The 27,914-nt window shown below is 40.9% G+C and overlaps 1 protein-coding gene across 3 annotated transcripts in view; it reads left to right on the top strand.

The window, feature by feature from the left end:
- Positions 1 to 693: 693 nt before the first annotated feature.
- The window catches only part of SYBU (syntabulin), a 40,761-nt gene continuing 13,540 nt past the window's right edge, over positions 694 to 27,914 (top strand). The window contains exons 1-4 of one of the 3 annotated variants that reach the window (XM_069854542.1): positions 694 to 742; positions 878 to 1,064; positions 14,882 to 15,079; positions 24,087 to 24,194. In XM_069854542.1, the coding sequence (XP_069710643.1) occupies positions 716 to 742; positions 878 to 1,064; positions 14,882 to 15,079; positions 24,087 to 24,194 (520 nt within the window). In that variant the 5' untranslated portion in view covers positions 694 to 715. The remainder of the gene's footprint in view (positions 743 to 877; positions 1,065 to 14,881; positions 15,080 to 24,086; positions 24,195 to 27,914) is intronic. The other 2 variants (XM_069854541.1, XM_069854540.1) reach the window with 2 other exon arrangements.

Here is a 27,914-nt window from a genome sequence, read left to right as displayed (position 1 = left end):
AAGCCCGGGGAGCTGAGGCAATGCCCAGGGATGCCAAAGCGATGCCCGGGGATGCTAGGGCAATGCCCAGGGTGCCAGGGCGATGCCTGGGGATCCAAAGTGATGCCCAGGGTTGCCAGGATGATGCCTGGGTGAGCCAAGGCGGTGCCCGGGAATGCCAGAGTGATGCCCGAGGGTGCTGAGGCGACGCCCAGGAATGCAGAAGCAATGCCCAAGATTCTGAGGTGATACCCGCGGGTGCCAAGGCAATGCCCAGGGATGTCAGGGCAAAGCCCAGAGAGCCAAGGCGATGCCCAGGGATGCCGAAGCGATGCCTGGGGATACCAGGGCGATGCTCAGGGTGCCAGGGTGATGCTCAGGGTGCCAGGGCGGTGCCCAGGGATCCGAAGCGATGCCTGGGATGCCGAGATGATAACCGTGGGCGCCAAGGCAATGCCTAGGGATGTCAGGGCAAAGCCAGGGGGATCCGAAGTGATGCCTGGGGATGCCAGAGCAATGCTCGGTGTGCCAGGGCGATGCCCGGGGATGCGAAGCGATGCCCGGGGGTGCCGGGGCGCCGCCGCCCCCGCCCCGCACCTGCCCCGGGGCGGCCGCACCACGTGCCGGGGCGGGGAGCGGCGGGGCCGGGCTCCGCCACCCCCGGCGCCGCAACGGCTGCAGCGGCTTCGCGCGTCGCTGTTACCGTGCGGGTGCCGGGCTGCGGTGACCGAGAGCGATGGGGCCCTTGCGGGAGAGCGGCAAGGTGAGCAGCCGGGGACGGAGAAGGGGACGAGGCCGGGGAGAGGCAGGCGGATGGCGGCCCCGGCGGGTGTCGCCTGCCCGCGCCGGGATGGGGGAAGGAGGGGTCCCTGACGGCGGGGTGTCCCCTCCCGAGCAGGAGCAGAAGGCGCCGCTGGAGAAGGAGCCGTCCCGCAGCCGCATCCCCCGCCTGGTCCTCCGGCCGCAGCAGAAGGCGTCCCCGGCTTCCGAGTCGCCCTTTTCGGAAGAGGAGAGCCGGGAGTTCAACCCGCCCGCCTCCTCCGCGGGCTCCGGCAGGACCGTCAGCAGCAACAGCTTCTGCTCAGGTACCGGAGACGGACGGACAGACAGACAGGGCCCCGCCGCAGCGCCCTGGGGCGTCGCTGTCACCCCCAGGCGCAGCATCCCTGCGAGCATCCCTCCTTCTGCAGATGAGCAAGGGCAACCCTCGATTTTTTTGCAGGGAGATCCGGTATCGTTCTTTTAATACGTGTCTGTAAATGACACCAGATGTTCCCGTTCCACTGTCCACCGCGAAAAAGTTGGCGGTTTAACTGCGGCAGAGTAATTGCTTTAAGGAAAAACGTTTGCCTCAAAAACTGCAGCACGGGTTTGAGGCGTTCTGAAAAGCCTGTAAGCCCAAGAGTCTGTAAAATGGAAGTGGTTATTTAAGGGCATCACACATGCGTGCCTTTTAATTTTGTGATGATGATCCGCATCCATCAATCGGAGCAAAATATGTAGGTTAAGTTTTCACTGTCATATGGAAGTGAATTTTGGTTCTTAGAGAATTCAGACTTCTGACAAGCATCTCTCCAGGCATGAGCTGGACGTGACGTGCTCTCTGTAGAAAGGGCAGTGGCTGGATGATACATCAGAAGTAAATTACTGCTCTCTGACTGCAGACCACAAAACTGCCACTTGCTCTTCAAAATAAGTATGTCCTTTTACATCAGGAACAACTTAAACTGGATTTTTTATGTTAAATATTTACCCTGTGTAGAGTTTAGTAAAATTTAATTACCTCAGCTAGCAGTGAGGGACTCAGATGCCTACTAGTGGTGAGTAATTTTTTAATTCAGTGAAACTCTTCACCATGTATGATATTATGCAGGTGTTTAATGGCACATTAAGGGTCACATGAACATTTTGGGCACTACATGTGTGTTGTAATTTTAAAGATAATTTACTGACTAAAAATTTGGCTTTAGTAGCATTTTGGCGAGTGTAACATTTTCTGTTTAACTAAAAATCCAAATTATAACAAATATTTTTGCAATACTTAATATCAGAGCAAGTTCATGGATTTCCTTTTAGTTTATTCATAGGGTATTTAAATTATCAAAGATTTTCCTGAGAACAGCCAGAAACACTTGTATTTATGTTTGTCTTCACTACAGCGGATCAGATTTTATTTGTAAATTCCTTTTATGAAAAGCAGTGTGTATTGAACACTGTGTACAAGAACAGCCAATTTTCCTGGATGAGAAATACAATATTCGTGTTTGAGTCTACCATTTCCTTCTTAGCTTGGATAGATTTTGCAGTTCAGGCTCAGTGGAATGATCTATTTGGTTATTGTTTATTGAACAATGCAGAGCGTTAAACAAACACCATAGGTGTAAGAGTGCTGAAGTCTTTTTCCCATGCCTTTGAATCCCTCCACCTTACCTGTTTGAGTTCATCTCTTACAAACAAGTAAAATCCTTTGAAGCTTTCTATAAATACATTATTTTTATAATCTCTCCAAAATGGCTGCTTTTTATTCTGGTTTTTTTTTCCATGTGTGTTGACAAGCCTTTCATCCTGGCTACTGACATTACTTTTTTATGATTCCTTGCTGGTTTGTATCACATTCTTCAGATCTACTCAACACAGAGCTGCCACTGTAATACTCTGGTTGGCCCTCTGCACGATATAGGCCGTCTGGAATCCCAGCAGAGCTTTTTGTTTACTCTGGGTGTGTCTGATCTCATGGCTCGACAGTTTTAAGGTGCCTTTCACAGAGGAGTGAAATGCTGGCCTCTTAACCTGTCTCTTAAGCACAACTGCTCATGTTTTTATTTCCTTTTTTCATCTGTTATTCTTCCATGAATGCTGTGTTGATTTTGTTTGATTCCCTCACGCCCCCCTCTATGCTTCTCAAGCTACCTGCAGCACCCATGCAGGTATGCACTACCCAGCTTAACTTCTGTGAGTTGTCAAACCTTTCAAAGCCAAGGATCAGCCAAGGCACTATCCTCTGTCCCAATATGTGGTTTTGGTGTTGATAGCTTTGGTGGGCTTTCATTGCGATAAAGTCATGACAACAGTCACTGGCTTGATTTCCTCATTCTCTGATGTGTCTTCTCTGTCTTGTACTTATGATTCTTTCTTAATAGAGTGTCTAATTTAGGTTGAAATTCCCCAGCAGCAGTACGTGGCTGCTGGTTCCTGTTTCTGGGGAGAGCATGAAGAGGAGCTGTGTGGAGAGGCTGAGTGAATAACAGAATCACAGAGTGGCTTCAGTTGAAGGGACATTACAAATCATCTAGTTCCAACACCCCTGCCATGGACAGGGACACCTCACACTAGACCAGGCTGCTCAAGGCTCCATCTAACCTGGCCGTGAACACTTCGCCAGGGATGGGGCAGCCACAACTTCCCTGGGCAACCTGTTCCAGTGCCTCACCACCCTCATTGTGAAGAATTTCTTCCCAATGTCTAATCTAAATATTCCTCCTTCCAATTTAAAGCTGTTTCCCCCTCATCCTATCACTGCATGCCCTTGTAAAAAGTCTCTCCCTAGCTTTCCTGTAGGCCCCCTTCAGGAAATGAAAGGCTGCTAAGGGTCTCACCGGAGCCTTCTCTTCTCCGGGCTGAACAGCCCCAACTCTCTCAGCCTGTCCTCGTATGGGAGATGCTCCAGCTCTCTGATCATCTTTGTAGCCCTCCTCTGGACCCATTGCAACAGCTCTGTATCCTCCTTATGTTGGGGACTCCAGAAGTAGACACAGTACTCCAGGTGCGATCTCACAGTAGAGGGGGAGGATCACCTCCCTCAACTTGCTGGCCACGATTTTTCTGATGCAGTCCAGGATACGGTTGGCCTTATGGGCTGTGAGTGCTCAATGCCGGCTCATGTCGAGCTTCTCATCAGTCAGCACCCACAAGTCCTTCTCTGCAAGGCTGCTCTCAGTCATGTCATCCCCCATCCTGTACTGAAACAATGGATTGCCCTGACCCAGGTGTAGGACCTTGCACTTTGCCTTATTGAACCTCATGAGGTTCATATGGGCTCACTTCTCCAGCTTGTCTAGGTCCCTCTGGACGACATCCTGTCCTCCTAGTGTGACAACTACACCACTCAGCTAGGTGTCATCTGCAGGCTTGCTAAGAGTGCACTCGATCTCACTGTAATAATGAAAATCTCACAATAATGAAAATATTAAACAACACTGGTCCCAGTACAGACACCTGAGGGATCTCCATCTAGACATCAAGCCATTGACCACTACTCTCTGAATGCAACTGTTCAACCAATTCCATACCCACCAAACAGTCCACCCATCAAATCCATATAGCTCCAATTTAAAGAGAAGGATGTTGTGGGGTACAGAAGTCCAGATAGAATACATCCGTTGCTTTTCCCCTGTCCACTCATGTGGTCACCAGCCTGCCTCTCCTGGTGCTTTGCTAGGCACTTACCATCTTCACTGAGAAGTGACGTGTGCAGAATGAGTATTTAAAATTAGCAAGTATAAGTTTGGAATAAGTGAGCAGATGAGTACTGTGATGAGTGATAGTGTGATGGCAGGATGAAATAGCTCATGAGCATTTGGGAAAATGTCTTTTTTGTCATTTCCTTGGGGTATTAATCTCCAAAAGATTCTTGACAAGCAGCAGATAGTGTGAGTTGTCCTCTGAAATAACTCCTTTCCTCTTTACCCTTCCTTTGACAAGCCACTCTCTACCTTTCTTCCTGTATTATTGACACTAAGTGGTTATGATCAGTAGATTCTCCCCTACCCACCCACCCACCCCCACCCCGGTAGAACTGGTTTTTTTCCTATTGTATTTAAATATGTATTTCCTGGTTGATTACATAGAGCTTCTGAGGTTGTCCATTTTCCCTGGGTGCTTACATTGGTCCCTATGTGTAAGTGAAGGCTTAGAGTTCTTTCTCTCTAAATGAGACCAGCAGGGTCTTCTAGGTACAATTAATGCTGATTTAGATAGGGTGATCCTTTGGGAACTGTGGCAGTGCTGCAAGCATGGTAGCAACAGAAAAAAATACCACTTGGCAACAGACAAGAAATGTTTCGTTTTAATGCTTAGTTTCTTTTGAAAAAGTTATTAGTTCTGATTGAGGTAAATTGTAAATTTGCATGAACTGCTCCCTCTTTGTTTTGTGTCACTGGATCAGAGACTCACTTGATGGTATTGGCTAATTATTTGCAATTGACTTTATGTCAGTTTTGCTTTTTAAGTCCACATGAAACACAGTGAGACTGTTAGTCTTACATTTCATCAGGAATATCATAGATAATTTTAATATTTTGTTTCTTCCAAATGAACATGCTTGCTCTCTGGATGTTTTGTAGGCAAGCTGAGCCTTTTTTTCAGTATCACTTTGTGCAACCCTCTCTAAAACCTTAGCACATCTGGGGTCCTGCTTGTCATTTGATATGGGAATACTCCTCTTCCTTTAGCCGCTGCCCTCCTTCAGCTTGGGTGTTGGCCGTAGAACTCATATGATATCTAATGATGGAAAAAAACTCTCCCAGAAGCCTTGTCTGGATCTGCTGCTACGGAGAACTTGCCCATTTTATGTGTGTTTTCCTCATAAGTTGCACTTGGCTTTGAAGCGGCTGCGTGCACTTACCTTGTCAGTCAGGCTAAGAGCATGATTTTAAATGCCATGAAGAAATCATCTGCTCACGGTTGCGTTGCTGAGTGGCTGCTGCAGGAAAAAGTGAGGCTGCTTTGGTAGCTCCAGTGACAGTGTTTGCTTGTAGGAAATAAGATACTTAGGGCGGGGCGTTACCCTTGATTTTTGCATACACATCCTTTTGATACTAAGCCAGTTGCGCATTGGATCGAAGGCAGCCTGGGTGTGCTACGCTTAGTAACAGTCTGTTTAGCCTTTCATTTTAAAAGTATGTTAGCTTGGGATATAATTTTTTCTAGTTTCTGCCTCTGAATAGCTCAGCTTTTAAATTTCTCCTTACGAAGAAGAGTTGTTACATCCTATCTTTGTAAAGATGCTCAGGCTTTCCTTCAGCCTTTCTTCAGAAGCCAGCCACCTGAATTTCTGCAGGTAATGCAGCAGTGCTTTGCTAACTGAGATACAGCTTTGCAGGAAGCACTTGTGCATTTAATAATCAGTTACCAGAGAACTTTATGAGCCAGAGGAGCTATTTTATTCCCGTAGCAAATGGTTCCTCTTTCCTTGGGCTTACCTGCAGATCGCCTCTTTAACTAGAGTGCATAGTACTATGGGCTGTGGAGAAACAGTAGCGTCTCTGAATATGAATGATGGGGACTCTCACTCTCACTCGTTTTCAAAAATAGTAGTCAAACTTTCTTTTTCGCTTTTTCTTTCAAATTTGAAGGCCTGGGCTCATTGTTTATATCATAAGTTGTTTTATTCTGATTTACTGTATTTAGACAATGTGGTTCTTCACATAAATTGCAGAATAAATGTGCTTCAGTATGGTGACTGCACTGTTAGCCCCAGGGTGTAGCTGTTACCGTTCCCTGTTTTCTTTTCTCTATGCATGGTCCCATTGAACTAGGAGGTCATTTGCCAACTGATCCAGCTGCTGATGGACACTGGGGCTGAGTTTGCAGTGCATATGTCCAAAGAAAGCATGTAGGCTTTAGGCAAGCTTATTAATGTCAACGTGAATGCCCTACCCATATTATTAGCCACAGACCAGAGGAGAATGGAATTCGTGTGAACATTACTGAATGAAATTCTGTGCCTTCTCGCGCTCTGGTAAATAACGTCTTTGCTAGAGCATTGAAGTAGGTTGTATTGTAAACCAGCTAGCCTTGGAGGTGCACTATTAGTATATGTGTTCTTAAATACATATTTCTGAATGGAAAAAGATTGGAGAAAGCAATTTTTCAGTATTTTAGCAAAACAACAGATTGAGGCTAGAGAGTTATTATGAATTACTGAAAATAATTACCTCTATTATTTGTGTGTATATGTATGTTATTATGGAAACAGTAAGCTCTCCCATTCTTCTTCTTTCTTATAATAAGAAGAAATATTTTGTTTTAATAGTTTCTTAATATTTATTTGCTGTTCTTTTAGTCTGATTTACTGAATTAGAAATGTGCTTAAAAATGTTCAAGTATGTGATACTGAAAGTTAGCTTCTCTCTCCTGCAATCCTTTATGCTACACTATTCCACATTCCTTTTGCCATTTTGTCAAATTTCTGAAGTGGAGGTTTTCTTGGATGCATCTGTTTGCAGCACTCCTTAAGGCAGTTCAGTAATCTATTATATTAATTTACCAAAACATCAAAACAGAAATCTGCCTTCAAAAATGCACTTATGGCCTTTGCATAAGGGCATCACTGGTGACATGCTTCCTTTCTTACTACTGCTTCCCTGGAGAATTTCCTGCTGGGCCAGCTTACATGCAGTATTTCATTATTGTTTCATATTGAAAACCAGCAGTTCTGTTTCTGTGGCACAGATATCTGTTCCAAACTTGGAAATGAGAAAAGTGCCTAAGAAATAAAGAGCAAAGCCTGCCTGTTCCTCAGGTTTTGGCCTTTCCCTGCTTGACTTTCAACTTCACAATTTATTCCCTCTTACTAAGTAACAATCCTTTTGTTCCTGTGCCACACAACAACATCTGGAAGCCAGAATATTTGACCTTTTGAATGTTTATTGTCACCTTTTTATGTATCTGTCAGCACTGTGAACTTTAAAAGCCTCACCCAGAGCCTCCTGAGGTCAGTAGAAGAGTTCCTGTTGTCTCTGGCACATTTTGGATGGTGCCCTGAGAACAGTCAGTACCTCTTCCTTTCTACTGCCTTGTTTGTCTCAGCTTGCTGTGTACTATGGACTCTAAATTATACCATGTATTTTATTCACCACCAATGCCTCATCTAATACTTTTATTTTAAAGTGCTTTCCATGCAGTTTTCTGTTGAGTTGAATATTGTCATGCATACTGAAGAATATAACAACTTGTTGCAGGAATGAAAGTTTTATCAGAAGTCTTTGATTTATTTTGTATTAAAAAAAAGAATCTTGATGTTTTAAAAGAAATTTTACATGGCATGTTTTAACCCTACATTTACAGAGTTAATATATGTCCTTGAAATTTTGGAACAGTGTTTTAACATGTATGTATCACCAAATTCACTAAGTGTGTTCTGTAGTAATGCCAAGTGACAGTGTGGGTTTTTTTGGCAATTAAGAAAAACCAAAAAAACACATAGAAACCAATAATGGGTAGAATATGTGAGTTTTCCAAACGTTATTAGAGGCTAAACAGTGCAGCATTGTGAGGTGATGTTGAATCTGTGAGGGTCACAACCATATGCTCTCAGCCATAGAGGCAAAGTGGTATGAGAATGAAGGAATCTAATGTGTTACACCATTTGAGAAATAAGTGAAAATTTATGTATGTGGTCTATTGGAGATTTTTTTTTCCAAAAATAGTACCTTCAAAATTGGATAGAATATTTATAATTTCTTTATTTGCTGCTTAAGTGAAATAAGCATGTAGAATCACACACACAGACATGCATCTATATATACATAAATTTCACACAATGCTGATACAAAATCAGACTCTTACCTCTCATGACCTTTAGTTAAAACTTTTCTTTAAAATTTTCAAATGAATTTGCAGTCCTTCATCACCTTAAACCCCTTGTCCATGTGTCGTCTGTGATGTGATATCAAAACTCTAGGAACTGTGCTATTCCTGATCACAGCACTATCCTAGTAACAGTGCTATTTTTATTGATATTTATGCCAGTAAACCTTGATGCTTTTGTTCTGTAATACAGATACCATTAGTGGTGCTATAAATGGAATGACAAAGCCAATAAACTGCAATTATATAGTCGGTTTCCCAGAACTCACGTTAGTCCTGTTCATTAGTGAAATGTTCAAATGGAAGGAATATTAGGGAATCTACCACTAAAGTCAATTAAAATTTGCTGCTTCAGTGTAACTTAGCTATTGTACAGTCAGATGTCAAGATCTGATACCTTGAAGGTTATGTTTGTGGGAAATAACTGCATGTTAATAGATGTCCAGGCTTTAGGAGTGTGTCAACCCATCTTCTTTCACCTTCCTCTCTCTTTTCTATGTAATATAGCTTATCAACTTTTATGCCATGCTGTGAGTGAGCAGAGAGGACCTTTTTGCCACATTCAGTGAGCTGCTGCCATACTAAATTTTCAGTAATGACCATGCATGGTCACCCTCTGGGTATGACAGGATCAAGGTTCAAAGGGCTGGTGAGAAACAGGTGTAAAAGTTGCCTGTATTTTAATGATGGGAACCTCAGCAACAAGCAAAAGGTGTCTGTCTGGGTCAAATAAAACTTCAAGGACAAGAGTTTGCACAGCCTCTCTAGGTGACCTCAGGGAGTGGCAGAGCTGCTACCCAGCCTTCATTCACAGTCGAAATAGAGCATAGTTAATTCAAGTTCCACCTGCAGAGACATAAACATTAAATGTGGAATTAATTTGCTTAGCAGGATTTTGTATAAGTAGGCCTCCACTCTTCTCCTGACAGGGCTATACTTTTGGTTGCTCTTCTGCTTTGCTTTATTGTGCTTGACTTCTGGTAGGACATTTGCCTCACAAGCATGTGATATTTTGATTAATTTTATTAGATATCATAAATCTTAAAAGCAGCTGTAAAATGAGGTTAGAATTCACCAGAAGGACCAAAACTAGTAGCATTTTTAGGACGTTACTTTTAGAGAAGTTATTAGGTATTTTTTAATAGTCTGTGTGACTTCGTGGTTTGCAGGTGACAGATAGTTTGTAGCAAATAACTAATCCTCTAGAGTACATGAAATCACCTACTGGAATGGCTGCAGCAAAAATGAAATGTTTTAGTACAAATAGGAGGCGAAGAGAATATCCACACTTCTTACCTTAAGCTGTGTTCCCTAAGTCAGTGCTGAGCAGCTGAGGGTGCCTCCAGAGGGCTATTCGGTGTCATGGTGAGGAAGAGGTTAGACTTCTATCCGTTGAGAGCCTAATGATGTGCATGTGAATCATAGAATCATAGAATAGTTTGGGTTGGAAGGGACTTTAGAGATCATCTAGCTCCAACCCCCTGCCATGGACAGGGACACCTTGCACTAGATCAGGCTGCTCAAGGCCCCATCCAACCTGGCCTCGAACACCTTGAGGGATGGGGCATCCACAACTTCCCTGGACAACCTGTTCCAGTGCCTCACCACTCTCATAGTGAAAAAATTCTTCCTTATGTCTAGTCTAAATCTGTGACTCCCCAGATTAAAGCCATTCCCTCTAGTCCTATCACTACAAGCCTTTGTAAACCATCCCTCCCAAAGCAACACACAGGGGGTCAAAAAATGTGGAGCACACAAGCCGATTGGGAGATTGCCCTGAAAAACTCTGAAATACCCTTGGTGGTTCACTGCCAATAGCCAGCTTGCAGTGTGCCATCTTGGTAGAGCCACGGCTACCAGGACTAACAGAAAGGGAACCATCAGGAGAAGTCAGGTAAGAGTTTTTGGTTTTGTACACTGAATAGGTAAGAGTTCATTAGAACCCATGTTTAATTCCAGAATCCACATTTCTTAGTGGAAATAAAGGGTATGTGCAGCCTGAATGTTGATCAAAGGAACCTTGAGAGAAGATGAAAGTGGGACAGTAGACAAGGGATCAGGTAGTTGGTAGACTGTTCAGACTCATAAAAGTGCGTAGCTAGATCTGGCAGGTAAGAAGGGTAAAGAAGAGGGTAAAAGTAAGTCAGTGGTTCCTCAGCAAGAGCATTGTTAATTATTTGGTTTGATTATATAAGGAGGTTGTAAATTAAGTATTTCTTGAAGCCTTCCTGAAAAGGCAGTATTTTTTCTAAACAAAGCTGTAAGGCGTATTCCAGTGAAACTTCTAAAGTTTCTGTGCCTGGAAAGCCAGAGAAAATTATCAAGTCACAACATATGGCTCTAAAGTCTACAAGAACAATATTTTTTTCGGTTGTTAAGAGTATTATTGTATTTAACCGTGTTGTTTATGCTTTGACTTCACTATTTGAAAGTTAGTCAGTGCATGCAAATGTCAGACTGCTCTGGGCAACTTCCCTGATTGTTTGTTTGAGGAGACACTGTCCCGTGCTTGGCTTTGAAACTTGGCAAGTGTGTCTGATCTGGAAGAGGGGTTGGGCATAGAGTTTCAGTGATGAAATCCAGCTGATGTACAAAGGGAAAGTCTACTCCCAGAATGCTCTTAGGAGGCCATTGTGAAAAAAAGACACCATGAATATTGCAATGAAAAGTCGTGTGTTATAAATTTATGTGATTTTCCCTCTTGTGCAAGTAAATTATACAGGCAATAACTATGGATTTGGACGACACTATTTGCCAGTTTTCTCTCTTGTATCATCCCGATGCTGACATCCCTGAGAAGGTAGATCAAATCTGTCTATATTCCTGGGAAGTCTGGACCTGAAATCCTGACTGCAGCAGAAGTCTTCCTGAGTTGTAGGACTGAAACCTTAACTGAACTTGCTGGAAACACTGTGTCCTCAGCAGAAAGTGAATACCGTTGCGCACTTGCCTGCTCCTGTTACACCATTGCCTACTTCAGATAGATTCCTTGTCTTGGCCCCTTTCTGGGCAGGTGGAGGTCTTCACGTCCATCTGTCAGATTTATTAGTGGAGTTATGGAGGTACTCATGGGAAATACTGAATCCATGCTGCTGCAGTTGCATCCTTCCTGTTGCAGACAAGGAGCAGAGGTATTCACTGTAGCCGTGAGCAGGGCAGATGGTCAGACTGTTTGAGGGATGGAGGGTGCATCAGCTTGATGCAGGGTCACGGTCCAAGGGAGGCTCTGCTGCTCTGCTGCAAGGATTTCGTGTGCAATATTAATTACAATTAGAGAGACCTTTAAGGCTTTAGTAGAAGGGAAGAACAAAGGTAAATGCAAGTAATTTGGCTTGCACCAAGCAACTGGACAGCTTTTCAGTGTTCACCAGGACTTTTCCTTGTGCCAGAACCATGAGTTGCAGATTGGCTGAGAGGCATATCCCACCAGTGTATGGTAGAGCTTTGCTTGCCTTTGGTGGTAAGCACCAGCATTTTGTATACGGCTGTTCCTTTCTGTGACAGTAAACACTTTGATTCTTCAAAAGACACTGCAAAAAGCTGACACAGAAAAATGTGTCTCTGCAGCTTGCCCTAGATCTGGAAAATTTATCATTTTATTCACACTTCTGGCTAGTACTAGGTAGAAGAAATAGAAGTTATACATTTAAAAAATACAAATAATCAGTGGAGAGAGAGCAAAATAAAATAATTCATTTACTTCACCTGGAGTAGGAAAGCTCACCTGGTAATTGGCGTGTCTAAAGGTTGCAAGGGGAATGAGCAGAGAAGAGCTATTGTTCTTTGTGCCAGGCTCATTTGTTCCCTTAATAAATGCCCCATTGCAGTGAAAGTTGAAGTCCTTAAGGATAAAATTAGGATTTGTAGGTATGACATAATTTGATTATACAGTGTCAACAGCATGATATCAGAGGCAATTTGGGGGTATGGTAATTAAAATATTTATTTTCTTAAGCTATTTTTTTATGCTTTGTTTTGATATCCCACTTCCTTATTGCAGTTAATTGTACATATTTTGTTTTTTAATGCCCTAATTCTTGACACTATAGTTTAGTTATTTCAGTGTTTAAAGGTTTTGTCAGCTCTTGAGATCTGCCAGGTAGAATCTCTATACCTTAGGGAGTTATTTGTACATAAAGGTTTGCATATAAAACACATCTATGAAGTTTGCAGAACCTGTCCAGGTATCACAATGATTTTATTGGTAGAGAAGTAACTGGCTTATTTAAAAAAAAAATCATAAAACCTATGGTTTTGAAAATAATGCTACAAAGAACATCTAAGTGGAAAGGTCATAATTTAAAATAAACTTCATGAACCTGCACTTTTTTCCTGAATATATTTGATGACAAATTTTTGTGTGCTTCTAAAGAGAAGATGCTTTGGGCATAGCTAAAGGAGCTGCTGAAATGCAATTCAGAGGCTTGCTCAGCCATGCTGATCCACTGTCCTGTAGGCAGCATTCATTCAGCCTGCAGAAGAGACTCTGAATCCTTGAGAAAAGGAAACGGGAGAAAATTGCTGCTTTCTCTCTTCTCTGTGAGTTATATTGTGATGCTCATGGGAATGGAAAGGATGAAAAGTAAACTAAAGTTACATGGACAACAGTCCTGCTTTAGTCAGGGTGAATGTGGGGAGAGGCTTAGAACCTTATTAATGGTCTTCTCCTTCCCGTAATTTTTCTAGGAACTAATTCTGAGTTGCAGAAGGCAGTAGCAGGATGGCAAAAGGAGATACTTGTAGGCTTAATTAGGCTGGATTGGGTGCTTTGCACCGTTACTGCCCTTTCAGCTTTGTGAAGTAGTTCTGGCAGTAGGCTGGGCTGCTCCCATCACTTGGCATCACGTCTGGAGGTTTGCAGAGGCCTAAGCAGCAACACGTCACGCTGCTGGCTGCTGTTACCTGCTCATGCATACCAGCACCCTTTGGGCAGTTAGCACTTAGAGATACCTTGCTCAGCACTGGAGGCTGGATGTGGAGAAATGAGAAGCAGAGGGTAGGATAACTAGCCAGGCACGAGGGAAAACTGATTCACAATAAAGGATGAGGTTGTTTTCCTGTACTGAGGGAGTAATGGTTAACAATAGCAAAAGCTGCTCTTTCCCGCAGAGGGGAGGCGAGGGGGGGGCGTAGTTAGGTAGTTCTGGAAGTCCATTTAGCCTCATAAATGCACAGTCATATACTAACTATTTAAACAACCTCCCTATGCAAAGCTCATTGCAAGATGAGGCTTGACCTAAATTATGAACAAGGTGGGAGCTTTAAGTGCAATATGGCCATGCAAATTATTTGGCTCAGTTGTAGGTACTTCTTTGAGTTTCATGATAGATGAAGATAATGCACAGGCAGTAGAGTGTAATTGCATAATTATGATGGCAGCTTTTATTTTGTCCTGGGAAAGAGCAAGCAATTGCATTTCTTCAGGAGAGTAAATGTTCAAGGCTTCCCAGTGTCAGAGTTGCCTGTTTGTTTTTGTGGTGTATCTCTAAAACCACCATGACTTTTAGAGGAGCTGTGATTACTCAAGATTACAGGAGATGTGATTAGATTAAGGCAGTTGTTTGATAAGTAGATTTCAACTGGACTCAGACTTCTTACTTTGCATTTGATTGTTAGGAGCTGGAGTGTTTGTACTTCTGGAGGTCAGGAATGTAGGTCTGTTCCCAAGGTGACTGCTGATGCCATGAAGTGCTGGTTCGCTCTCAGAGGAATTTGGCTTTAAACAAAAGCACTCTGTGTATTACGCACCATCTTCAGTGCTAGGTACCTCACAGCCACTTGTCAAGAATGGAAGAGCTCAGTCATTATGGTTGCTTTAAAAAGAAAATCAATTTTGAGAAACCTTCATTAATTCCAGTTAAATGGACTTGGAGCATATGTGCTATTTGTCGTTCTCTTGTTGTTCAGAGAGGAACATATCTTTAAGAAGAACACGTGGCCCATGCTTGGTTTTTATCTGCTGTGCATTACACAAGCCTTTCCTGTGTCTTACTTGCATTTATTCATGCAGTAGTATTCCCTAACCTAGCTGATTAAAAATAATTTGTCTTAGATCTGAGTTTTCATTATGTAGCCCCTGATTTGGTATTTTGTCAGACTTAGTAGTTGCCATTTTAGTCTGCCATAAGGTATTCAAGACTTCTTCACAAAATGGGAAAAACTAATAGCTGCTCACCAGTTTTCAGAGCCAAAATTGTGCTTACCAGGTAACTGACTGTAAACAGTTGTAGTCCAAACACTTCTTTTTTTAAATTCTGCTAACATTTGTTTACTTATTAGTGAGAAATTTTGATATTTTCCCTTTTCTCTTCAGATGACACTGGCTGTCCTAGCAGCCAGTCAGTATCTCCAGTTAAGACTCCTTCTGATGCTGGAAACAGTCCAATCAGTTTTTGTACTGGTAGCGATGGGGACTTCTCCAGGAAGAAATTCAGTCCAGGAGCAATAGGTGAAGGGAACCCACAGCTGGCTCGATACAAGAAGGAGACAAAGACAAGCCTTGTAAAACCTGGTGAGTACAGTATAGTTCCTTTCATTTCTTTAATTACACTTTCTAATTTACTAGTACATCTACAGGTGTCTACGTACATTGTGTTGTGCTGCCTGTGATACCACTGTATGCTGATAGTAAATATAAAAAACGGTTGAGTTCTTTTTATGGAGCCACCTGCAAGATTTGAAAACACTACTGGTATGAGCCTTATTATGGAAATAAAATTAATTGACATCTTCACTTTCTTTTATGAGGGTGCCTGGTGATGTCAAATAACAACTGAAAAGGATTTCGTCCTGTTTCATGGTAATTGCACACACATTTCACTGGCCAAAAATAAATGACTGTTATTATCAAAGCAAAGAATTATAGTCTTCTGCTGTTATTAGATTTATTGTTGGATCCTGCCTAAAGTTTACGCTCCCAGGCTGTGATAGCTCTGGGAATACAGCATGTCAAACCAAGGCAAGATTATGGGCAGCCTAAGTGTGGGAGTTAGGTAAATGTGGTAGCTGAATCAAGAGCATGTCTCACATTGCCTTAGGCTAATGGGCCACCTCAGACTACCAACTAAATCAGCACCTGCTTGTTGCATATCCAGGAGTAAATATCCTGGTGTAATTTTAATTAGTAGAGATAAAATTTTTTTGTGATTCATGTACAGGCAGCTCTTGATTGTAAATGGTTGGGATATTTGTGCTGTTATTTAATTAATCATGGCAACAGAGAGGTGGCTGACCCTGTTCAGGCCCAGCTGCAGAACTGACATAATTTACGAGCTCAAGTACCCTCTGGCTATACTGTTTCCAGAGTCATTTTACCTCTGGAAACAATTTAGATACACACCAGGAGCTAGCTCAGATTTACCAGCACCACACTTAATCCAGAAGCAGTCAAGGATCTGTTGCAAAAACTCTTCACCGGTTTGGTCATTAAAATGGGTGATTAAATCTGACTTGCAAAGTTCCTCAAATAATTTCTTCCATTATTCTTCATAAGGGGAGATAATATTTTCAAGGTTTATTTTCGGTTTCATTAAAAGCAAGGAATCTAATGTGTTGAATGTGGTATATAACAGACAAATCTGCAGCCATGGGTATCACAACCTTTTTGTTTGTGAATACAGATGCAGCTTAGGACATGTGGATAAAGGATTTTGAAGGGTTATTATACTGAAGAATCATAAACACATGGAAAAGAATTATGCACTTGTTTCAATAAATTACTTAATTGATTTTGATTGTTACACTTAAACTGACCTGTAAGATTGAGTTAATAGCCTTTTACAGTAATAGTCAGAAGTTATCATCATTTTACTTGATGGTATTTTTTTCAAGGCTCTGAAATTAACTTTAGGTATTTTAAAACTATAATTTTTAGACTATTTCTTTCAAATGTTAGGCTTTTGTAATCATTTCACCTGTATTTGTCTTCTTTTTTATCTCATCACCACTAAATTATTTTGAATTTCCTGAGCAATTTCAGCAAAATTTGAAAATGAGTACAAGAGTCAGTAAGACTGCAATAATGTAAGTGGAAAGGCTGAAAGAGGGAAACAAAGGCAAGCTAAGTAGAATTGTAATATGCTTTAGGTGGGGAAAAAGTCAGCACACGAGTAAAAAGCAACCTGCTTTAATGCTCTTATTTGGGCAGACAGATGTGTTGACATCCTCGTCCAATCATTTGAAGCTCTGACTTGTCATCTTTTCAGCTTCCTCTTAACATGGCTTTGTTCTTGTAGGCCATTTTTTGTAGCTGTTTGTACCTCTGCATTGATTGATCTCTAAGGTTGGAAAACTTGTCTCTACAGTTCAAGCATCTCTCTCTTTGAATCCATCAAAACTCTCAAAGCAGGAACTGGGTCTGATTTAAAGTACTTCTAAGTTTCTCCTACCAAATATCTCACAACTCTTCTAGTAGAGAGTTGTTAAAAACCTCATTGTAGTCCGTGTGAGAGTTGACACAGCAGGGGAACGTTTTTGAAATGGGAAGCGCACCTGGGGACATATGGGGTTAATTTTCCTCACTGTTGGCCACAGGGATTACTATAGTTCTCTTCCACTGTTATCACTTCACTTCAGGTGAATCCAGTCCCCAGTGATCTACTCGTGCATGAATTTCTGATAGAGGAGGCATTGTCTTGTAGCAAAATACACAGGTGGTAACAAGGGAGGAGTAGAAGGGAAGTGAAATGTGGGAGGAGAATGACAGCAATGTCCTTGTCATACGTAACCTAGTTCTGCATACAGCTGAATAATTCAAACTACACTGCAAAAGGAGTTGTGCATAATATCTTTCTGATCAGCTCTTACTGATTTTATGGAGATAATCTCTACTCCATATTCATCTGAAATGTCTTGTGACAATGACTGCATAGCAGGAACCAGACATAAGAGATGATAGTCCAGCTTACCACTATCTTTTACAGACTCTGTTCTGCACTGTGCTTTTGTAGGTGAGTACATCAGTCATTGTGCACCTTCAAAATGCCTGTAATTTAGCTGAAAATTTATCTCTTTCCAAGATTGTTTTCTTGGAACATGCTGAATCTCAGAAGTAACACTCACACAAATATTTAGATAATTCAGGAAGTGTCAGAGTGGGATAGCACTGAGAATGAACCCAAGGATGGTGTTAGGCTGTTCCCAAGCTCCAGTGCTTTTCTGCTCATCTAGCAACATCACTTCATGTTTCTTTTCTAGACTTCAAAACATGAAATACACCATAGCTTTTTTTTCTCTAACAGGCTAAGGAATTGTTATGTGGATCCAAGTCATCTTCACCTCTTGAAGTATTAACAAACTAGATTTGGATATCATTCATAATATATATTGTTTGCATAGTGAACCTTACTTAATCCTGGGATGTATTATCTCTGCCTCTTGCTAAAGCTCTGAAAGATTTATAACCATGAAGAAGTTATTCATTTGGGATAGTTGGTAATGGTTTTTATTGTGCATTAAATCCAAATCACAGCAGTGTTACAGATGAATTTGGCTTAAAATCTGCGTCTGCTTTCCCAAGAAAGGATGGAGAGGACAGGGACATTACGGAAGATACATAGCGTCCAATCCAGGAGAAAGTTACAAGCCTTTTTACTTCAGGATTTTAGAAGTTGTTTCTGCTTTTGGATGTGATTCATTTATGCAATATTAAGAGCAATGTAAGATGTGTTGTGGAAAATGTGTTGCAGAAAATGCCCTGACAAAAAGGCAAAAAAGCTTAACTAACACTAGTCTTAGTTTTGTATCAAAATGCTGTGTTGAATCCTAGAGTTTCTGTTAATGAATAAACAGGGGCATAAACAGTTCTACATATTCAAATACTCCTCCTGAGCAAAGATCTATCCTGAATTCCTGCAGCTCAAATCCATATCTTGTTGAGAATACTAGGAAATGTTTGGCTTTCTTTGACAGTCTTTTTTATGTCATTTTTTTTGACCTCCATTAGAATGCCTAGTGCAAGGATCCAAAATCTAGCTCTGCAACCTGTAAAGTATTGATAATCGTCTAAAGACATGGATAAAGAAAGGGAATCCTGGGCGAGAGTTGTGTCAATAACTTTTTAAAATCTTGCATGAAAAGAGACCACAGTTAGAATCAGCTCACAAAACTTGCAAAGACTGACTATCTGTCATTCACAGTTTGGTTCAGTAATAAACATTTCAGGTAGCAGCACAATATGTAGAAAAGTTATTCTTTTCCACTGATGATAAAATATCTGGCCATCTATTATTGAATCTGACTAAAACAGTAACATTTTGGAATATATGGCAGCTGAACTGCAATGGATTGCATTCAAGAAAGGCACTCATTGAGAACTTGAGTATTAAAACTTCAGTCTTCTCAAATTAATGGCCAAATCTCAGAGGCTTTCACCACACAGAGCACGTATTTGTTGGACAATAGGCAATGAGCAGAAATTGCAGACACTGGCACAGGTTACCTACAGAAGTTGTGGGTTGAGTCTCCAGCCATGGAGGTACTCAGAACAAAATTAGACACAGTCCTCAGCAGCCTGCTCCAGCTAGACTTGCTTGAGCAAGGAATTGGACTAGGTGATCTCAAGAGGTCCCCACAGCCATTCTGTGAATCTGTGTTGTTTGGAGTTTCTTTCCTTTAAGTAATGCATCACCTAGATCTGTAGTCAGATAGTTGCAAGGAACAATTTGTGCTTTTCCTCACCTATCCTTCCTGTCTCTGTACTGCCATTTCACTTACAATGAGTTCATAGACATTAAAGAATAGAAAAAATAACTTTTAAGGATCAATATTCAATTAAAAATATTGTTTAACTTTGAGATATGGTAAGTAATGTCATACTCAGTATGCATTGCCAGTGTGATCCTCTCTGCTTCTTGATGGTGAATTTGTCAGGTCATAAGTGAATAAGCCTTGGTTTAGAATGTTCCAGTCTGAGCACATTACTCTGAAGGCTTTAGGACTATGAGGAGTTGTAGGAGGGACAGGTGGAGCAGACTGTAAGTGGCCTTGAGTTGGTTATGAATACTGAGTAGGTGTGGGTGTTGTTTTAATCAGCATTGGAACTGATTATAGTGAAAAAAAAAAAGGAGGCAAGGGAAATGACCCTGGGCTTTGGGGAATATTACAGTCAAACAGATTAAATGGGAAATGCAGGTGTTAGCGGCAAATTATCTCTAGCTGCTAAAATGTAATGCTTTTGCTGCTGATTTGTTTGTATTGTCTGGTGTGTGGGGATTAGATTCCCAGGATACTTAACATCCAGAAACTTATTCCAGGGGGCACTCTGTGTAAGCAAAGACCAGTCACTAGTTAATCCATTGGTGTAAAATTAACAGACAAACTTTATCTGTATTGCTGCTCTACTTCCATAGGTATCTGTATTCTAAAGGCAGAGTTATGTTGGTTGTTTTAAAAACAAAACATAAAATTTCTGATTTAGGTTATATTACTGACATCTGGCTGTGTGATTTTACAGATCTTTTGTCAGCTCACTCCCTCTCTTTAGTACGACAATATCAGAATAATAGTGTCTGACTGTAATATGTATGTGAATGCTTCACTTAAAAAACAGATTAGTTGGTGTATAAGTTCAGCTAGAGGATTGTCTTAGAGGTAATTCTGGAAATATGCTTCGCTCTCAGGAATTTCAGGTTTCTGTTTGCAGAAAGATGCAATGAGAGGACCTTGTTTATCTTGAGAAGGCTGATAAAATATTAGAAATACATCTTTTACCGGTGCATTCATCCAAGAATGTTGTCTTGTATCTACATGGCTTTTGTTTCTCTGTACCAAATTTCTGCAAGCAGTGAGAAAAATAATAACACTGTTGTCTCTGTTGTTCAGGAGCAGAGGCATAGAACACAACAAACAAGTTATAGAATGTGCTAACTTGAATAGATCTGACGGCATGCAAGTAGATTCATTGTTCTTTATAAGTACTAGTTGGTACTTCTACTAACTTATATGTTAAAACTTCATATGTTAAAATAATTCTTAAAATGCTGCTGGTGTACTATGTATTCTAAGGCAAAGTAATATAGTTTGTTTAAAAAACAAACAAACAAACAAAATAAAATGAGAAAACCTGTATTTGGAGGTAGCAATCTGCCTTGACTGATCCCCGAAGTAACTTGCTGTGAGTGAAAGAGATGAGAGGACAGATGACCTCAGTGCAATGGATCTCTCTTTCTGCTGTGATTTATTTAGCAGTACTTTATAACCTGCATTCCAAGACCACACCTTTTCGGGGGGAGGGATAATTAAGAACAAGGGTATTTCAAAGAACATTTAACCTAGTTTCAGATGCACTATTTAATCAGAATACACTATCTTGCCATCCTGCAATCAGTCGTAACTTTAATGGTGTGATGAAGAAGGGAAGATTCGTGATTATATTCCTGAGAATAGTCAGGTAGTTAAATATGTGGCTGGTTTCATGTGCATGAGGATACTGAAATTAGGAAATGAGCTACACTTGATTCACTGTACTTTAAATAATTGGTCACAGAGCAAAAAAAGTGTTCTGAAGATGGACTGAGTGAAATTGATAACAAATGATCAAAAGTCTTTCCCGTGACTGTAAGGTCTCCATCTATTTGTTTCTTTGTTACCTCTTAGCTTATTATTAATTCAAATATTTTAATCTCTTGATGTGCCCCTGTTTATTGGTAAGTGTAAAGCATAAATTCTCTGAGGAGGGCAGAAGACTTAGCAAGTGAAAAGGAGAAGAGCAAAAGGCCGAATTTCCCGAGTAACATAAACATGATGAGAATGGCTTTAACTTCAGTGCTAGCTTTTAGATCAGCTCGATATTTGGCAAAGAGCAGATACATGGTGGTCATTTACATGTGCTTCTGGAAGGCTTTCCATCTGCTTTCCAAAACATTATCTTGGCAAAAAGAAAGGGAGGAAACACTTGAGCATGTGCCATGTAAGAATATGGTTCAAATGCTTCAGTTCTGTCCCACGCCTCACAACAGGCAACATAACCATCCTGACATTCAGATCCAATGGTGCACAATGCTTATTTCCTGTACAGTTACAATCTCTCTTCTCCATTTCTTATATGTGAAACTCAATTTTATTCAGGATAGTAAAGTTTCTAAGATCTTTTCTAAGAGTCTTACAAATACAGTTGTAGCGGTTTTCAACCCTGTTCCTTTTTGCTTTTCTTCCATCTCTCACCTTTTGTTTTGAGCATACAAAAACCCACCAACTGCTGATTTTCTTAAATAAAACTATTTCTGGATAATAGTTCTGTATGCACTGAGCCTTCTTGCATATTTTACTGATGGGATCTGCATTAATTTCACAGCTGTTGCTATGGAGCTGTGTAGATTTGCTTACATGACCTACTAACACAGGGAGGTATTAAAGAGTTGGTCATCATGGGTGCTGGGAGATGAACATATAAATCTCGTCCTCCAGAAGCAAGTATGCCATACCAAGGCTGAAGCCTGTGCTATCCTCAAAGCTTATGTCTGAGAACTGAGCATGGAGGGGTGTCACCTGGTGAAGGTTTGGTGTGTTGTAGCAGTTGGTGCTATGAGGCCTGGTGGATGGTGATGAGTTGGTAGCCATGGTTGGGTGTTTTTTGCATGTCATTTGCATATCCTACCCGCACCCCCCGCAGACTGGTTCCCACCGGCAATTTTGGATTATTCCCTCCAGTTGGGTCAACAGACTCAGTGCAGACAGTAGTTCCTGTTAGAGCTGCTCTGTCTAGCATCAATACCTTGGTATTTGTGATCCAGAAGAGATGAAATTTGAATCTACATGCCTTCTTAGACAACCTCCAGGAGCTGTGGGCTGTGAATAAGGACTGGCTCTTTCTGTGGTCTAGTGACTGGTCCCTTTGCTCACAGGAGGTGAATCAGCTTTAACAGGTGAGTCTGCCATTTCCTTTTTTCTGAGGGTTACAGGGGCTGTTTCAGATCTGAGGGAGATGGGATTTTACAGTCTTTACCCAAGCTGAATAAAGATGGCCTGTAATTTATCTGACTTCAATTCTGTATCTGTAATGTCGTTACAATTGTCTCTGCCTGCATGAATAAAATCAGTGAATCTAATATGCGGTCTTTCTGACCAAATGTGTATAAGCATTTATTTTAGGATAAGATAAATAGTACCTGGAGTACAGTGATTATACTGACTAACTCTCCATTGACTGAAAACGGAACCAAGGCTGGCTTGGGTGTGGGTGTCTGCTTTAGAGTCATCCGTGTTTCATTAGACAAATCCCACCCCCATCTCCTGTTTCCTCACCAGGTCTCTGACAACTCTGCTGTTAGACCTTATTGAAGCCAAGCACAGTCTCTGTCTCTTTTATTTATTTTTTTTTTTTTTTAACAGAAAGGAAAGTCAGTCTTAGACATTCAGTTACAGAAGAAAGTTTGTATTTGAAAGTCAGGCATGGATCTTCAAGTAGATCTAATTAGATGCCTTTTCGTCTTCTGCTCATCCTTGATAAGCCTAGGCACTCTCTATTTATCCTGTTTCTGAGGATCACTGCCCAAGGTGCCTAGAATTGCATTTATTTCATTTTGCAGTATGAATTCACAGGAATGAAATGCAATTTTTTTAGGATGTAAGCTAACTAAATCGCACTGAAGTGAACAAGTGCCCCGTAACTTCTGAGAGATAATACTGGAATATAATCATAATATAAATATTTTTAGCAAAAGATGTTTAGAAAGTTAGGTGAAAACTATTAGCATAGCACTATTTTTTTTGTTTGGATTGAGATATATATTAGATTTAAACTTTTAATTTAAACAAATTTGCTTGAATTGAATATTTTCAAATAGCTTATTATTTCTTTCAAAGAGAATAAGCAAAGTAGCAGCTACAAATAGTGCTTTTGCTTTCAAGTGTTTTGTGGTTTTGAACCCAAATCTACATTAAAGTGGCCTAGAAAAACAATCTTTTAATTCTGTGTCACAAATTTTACAATCTATCCCCTTTCAAAAAATTATTTTAGATGTTGCTCAGTAGAGGTGTAGGCAATTAGCGGATGCACTGTGGCCTCTCAAGACCTATGTCTCGTTTTGTTCAGAAGGCTCCTAGGCTGCAGCAGGTGCCCAGGTCTTACAATGCCACTAAAGGATCCACAAAAGAAGCCAGCCAGTTGCAGAGAAGGAGTCGGCAAGTAAAAGGCAAAGGGCTAAGTTCCACCTGTCCTAGATAACGACCTGCCCAGCTGTGCCCTGGTGACACAGCCCACCTGCAATCCAATGTCTTGGGCACAAATCTTCCTCATGAAGAAAATAAATAAAAGGAGATCCCTGTAGCTTAGGTCAGTAAAGTGAAAAGAAAATTCTATTTAGATCTGTTTGCCTCTGTTTTGGAGGATGGACTTCAGCATAAAGGGGCCCTAATACAGGGCTGCTGGGCAGGCTGAGGAGATGCAGGGAGTCTGCTCCCAGGGAAGCTGTTCTACTTCATGTAATTTAGTAACTGATTGGGAGTTTGAAGCTGAGTTCCCAGCAGGCAAACCTGCTTTCTCTCTCTCTGGCCTGTTAATTGTCCTGATACCACTCCAGATGTACAGAAATTGGGACAGCCACCAGTAAAGGGAGATTCTCACCCAAGGATGCCTACAACCTCGAGCTTAGTCCATGAGAGAGCTACGGCTCAAACTGCATATCAGAGTGAGTAGGGGATCTAGATATGGGGCTTGTGTAAGGAGCACCCAGGGTGCTGGGCAGGGTGAGACCTGTGTGTGCCAATTTATCTTTTTGTTCCAAATGTCCTTTTTTAGAAAAGCAGGTCTCCTGGGGGTTGTGCTCCTGCATCTGGAAAAGATGGCTGAGTGCCTGGTGTAAGAAAGGCACTGGAGTTTAGCGGTCAGAGTTGAGGCAGATGTGAAAGATGGCAGTAGCTGTGATCTTTAGTCAAAAACATTTCTTTCTGTATATTCAAGTGTTTGGATTTTTTTATCTCCTTTGCTAATCCGGAGTAGAATATAAACGAAGAAAAAATGATGCTATACACACTGCACATTCTTAAGTATTTGTTTTAAAATATGTGTGAGGTCAAGCTAGAACATGCTTTACAATTTGTGTATTTATTGCAGTGAATTTTCTGTTCCTTCTGGTGCTTTTCTGTGGTTTTCAGCCTGATTCACCTTCACAGAAAGAAATACCATGCATATGAAAGAGGCCATTACAAATCTTCCCTTAGGAGATATTTTTTTGTGCTCTGCCTTCAAATTGCAAGCTGTATTATTTATGCCAATGTTTAAAATAGCTTTCTGATTCCCTGGTTAAAGTATTCTGAGCCTACTCCAGCTACATTTTACTATGCACAACTCCCACCATCAGTTTTTATTTCAAGTAATTTTCCGTAAAATAACACCTATCACAGCTAGAATCCTGTATTGCTGTTACTTGGTTTTCTTTACAGTTTTCCAGCTGCATTCCTCCTCCCCATGATAAAATGTCTTGCCAGCATTTATATTTATCTTAGAATACACAAATTGCATTCCCTTAATCTCCCTTCATAAACGGTGACCTGTAATCCTGTTATCATTATTGTTGAGCTTTTTTGGAATTCCTCCAGGTTATTAATGCCTTTTTAATGAGAATCTTGGGATTTAGACTGTTTTCTGAGTAATGTTTACTCAAGAATTGATAGATTGTTTCCTTTTCTATTTTCCTTTACATCCACCATTTCTTTTTTGTCTGACATCTTATTATGTTCAAAGTGGATCCATGCAAATAACTGATTTGGGGGCTTGCTGCCAAAGCAAAACATTAAAGAAATCCTTTGTTTCAGACTGAACAAAGACAATATTCAATCTAAAATATTTAGAATGTTTGGGGAGATTTTTTTAATGCTTTTATCCCCTTTTTAAAAGAAGAAAGAAATTGTCGGTTTTCAAAATTAAAGCATAATTTCAAACAGAAAGTAGAAAATTTTGCTTTTCTGTTTTCTGGCCATGTTTTATTTCAAATCATAAATAGTTTCAGAGTTCTCTTGAATTTGGGGTTTTTTTTGATGGCCTGGTTACTACCTAAAGGTTTTTGTTTTCCTCAGTATTTATTACTTCAAATACTTTCTGAGCAGTATTGAGTGGATTTGTCTATATATTCCTTGTGTTTGTATGTCTGTGTTTATATGTATGAAAAGCTAAGGGAATGTCTTTATTTTAATCATGCAGATCTCACTTATTTGATTTCACTGTAGAATAAAGTCTTTGGGTAACTTGGTGGTTACTGAATAAACAACCGAGCAGATCTTTGCAAATAGCTGTGGCATTTTGAACACTTGTCCTGTTTAAGCAGTGGTGTTTTACTTGCTTTGATATAAATCCTGGTGAAGCTGTACTGTAGATGCCTCACTCTGTTTTCGTTCTCAATTGAAATTATAATTCTGAGCTCTTGAAGAGCCTAGGAGAAGAGAGAAATGCATGTCCAGTCCCTGTTCCAATAAATAAACCAAAATTAAAAGACATAAAACTCAGCATCAAGAAGAGCAATAGGGCAGAGACAGCCCAACTTTGCCCAGAACTCTAGACTGTGGACTTTAGTTTTCTTAAGCGTGCTAGGTGCAGGTGTTGGGTAGCTCTCCTCTCCCAATGGAGGTGAGAGCTGTGAGAAATTCAGGCCTGTTTGGATTCCCCCATTTAGCAAGTGGTAATGAGTACAGGCAGGCATCCTAAATTGGGTGCATTTATGGAGGAGGCGGAGAGGGGCACAACAAGCTGAGAGGATGGGAACCCCATCTCTTTGTCCCATTCTTACTGCTGGATGCAGTATGATGGTGACATGTTCTGCAGCCTTCTCCCAGTTCAAAGATAGATCTGGCACTGCAAATATCTGCTGGATGCTTTCTTTTCCCAGTAAAGCAGGCAGCAGAAGAGAGCTTTCCTTGGGCTGGTTTTGTGTAGACCCTAATGTATTTGTTGTAGCGTGGAACACTCACCCTCGTCTTCAGATGAGAGCCAGGCAAAGAGCTGTTCAGTGCTTTTAACTGAGAAGCTTTGCTGACTGAGACTGATGGAGGTATTCCCAGGTGAGGTGGCAGATGGGGAGAGCACCACTTCTGGACATCCCCTGGGAGCTGGGGACCTGGCATCCTTTCATGAATCCAGCCTCTATCCACTGCAGGGTGGACATTGCTTCCCCAAGGAGCTTGCAGTATATTGCCTTTGAAATGGCTTAACAAAATAGTAAACTTACTTTATAATAGCCTATCTTATCTATACTTTTATGTAAAATGTATTTAAAGAAAGTGGAAATTCTGCCTTTTTGTTTCATATTTTATTGGTATAACAAGCCTTGTCTTGCTTCTGTGCTGGGGCACTTTCATTACAGGTCTCTGTTCCTCCCTTCTGAAATTCTGTACGTAATAGGAAAATGTTGGCTTCCAAAATCTGGGCAAGCTGTGACCGTTTGCTGGAGTTGGCAGAATACAGTGTGACCACAAACCCATGAGGATTAGTACGCTGAAAAAGCACAAGGTCCTCGTCTGTTATTTGTGCTTCTTTATGATAAGAATGCCATTGGGGAGGAAGAAACCAGCCAATGGCAGCAGTCATAACTTGAAATGCTTTGCCTTCAGACCTACCTTGGCTTTATTACTGTAAAAAACAGATTAGGCAACCAATGAATATACTGGGTAGTGCTTTACTGTTCTTTTCAATTCAAACACTTGAACTGTATTAGTTTTTTGTAAGCATTTCAACTTGTGTGTTAGTAAATATTTGATTAGCTTATAACAAATTTTACTTTTCATCCTGGAACTGCAGGGTTGTTTAGTTAGTTACTTCCCCAGACAAGTTTCTTATTACAGTGTTTTTCTCTTCCCTGTTGAAAACATGTCAAACTGACTTAAAATGTTTTATGCATGTTATAATGAAAACCATATACTTTACAGTAAGGGTGACTGTACAGAAGTTTTCAGCTGAATCAGGTTTAGCATGTGATTCCATGCATTTGCATATATGCTGGGAATGCATGCCTGCACCATGAATTTCTGTGCCTCAGCCAGTCTTTTCCTTCTGCATGGCAATGAGATTTAGGAGATGCATTGAAGGGGCCCTTTGTTAAACTTCTGCCACCACCGTGACAGGAGGGCTGGGATGTGTTCCCAGTCTGTGATGGAGTTCACTCCCTTTCTGTGTACTGCTAAGTCATCCCTGCCAAAGATGACATTTTCCATCTCCTAAAAATACTTCTGATGAGCCTACCCATTTCCCTTCAAGCAAACCAAATAGTACTGCCAGTTATATGAAAAATCTGAGATGACACTACATGCTTGCTTATAAAAGATAATCCATAGGTGGATTTACACATATATTTTATAAAACTGTCATGTGCAAGTTGAAAATCATGTTATACAACTATCGGTGTATTCTTTTTAACATG

This window comes from Phaenicophaeus curvirostris, chromosome 3, assembly GCF_032191515.1.
Source record: "Phaenicophaeus curvirostris isolate KB17595 chromosome 3, BPBGC_Pcur_1.0, whole genome shotgun sequence".
NCBI classification, from domain to species: domain Eukaryota; kingdom Metazoa; phylum Chordata; class Aves; order Cuculiformes; family Cuculidae; genus Phaenicophaeus; species Phaenicophaeus curvirostris.
Note: the sequence above shows the minus strand (reverse complement) of the source record. Positions and strands in the feature narration are given on the sequence as shown.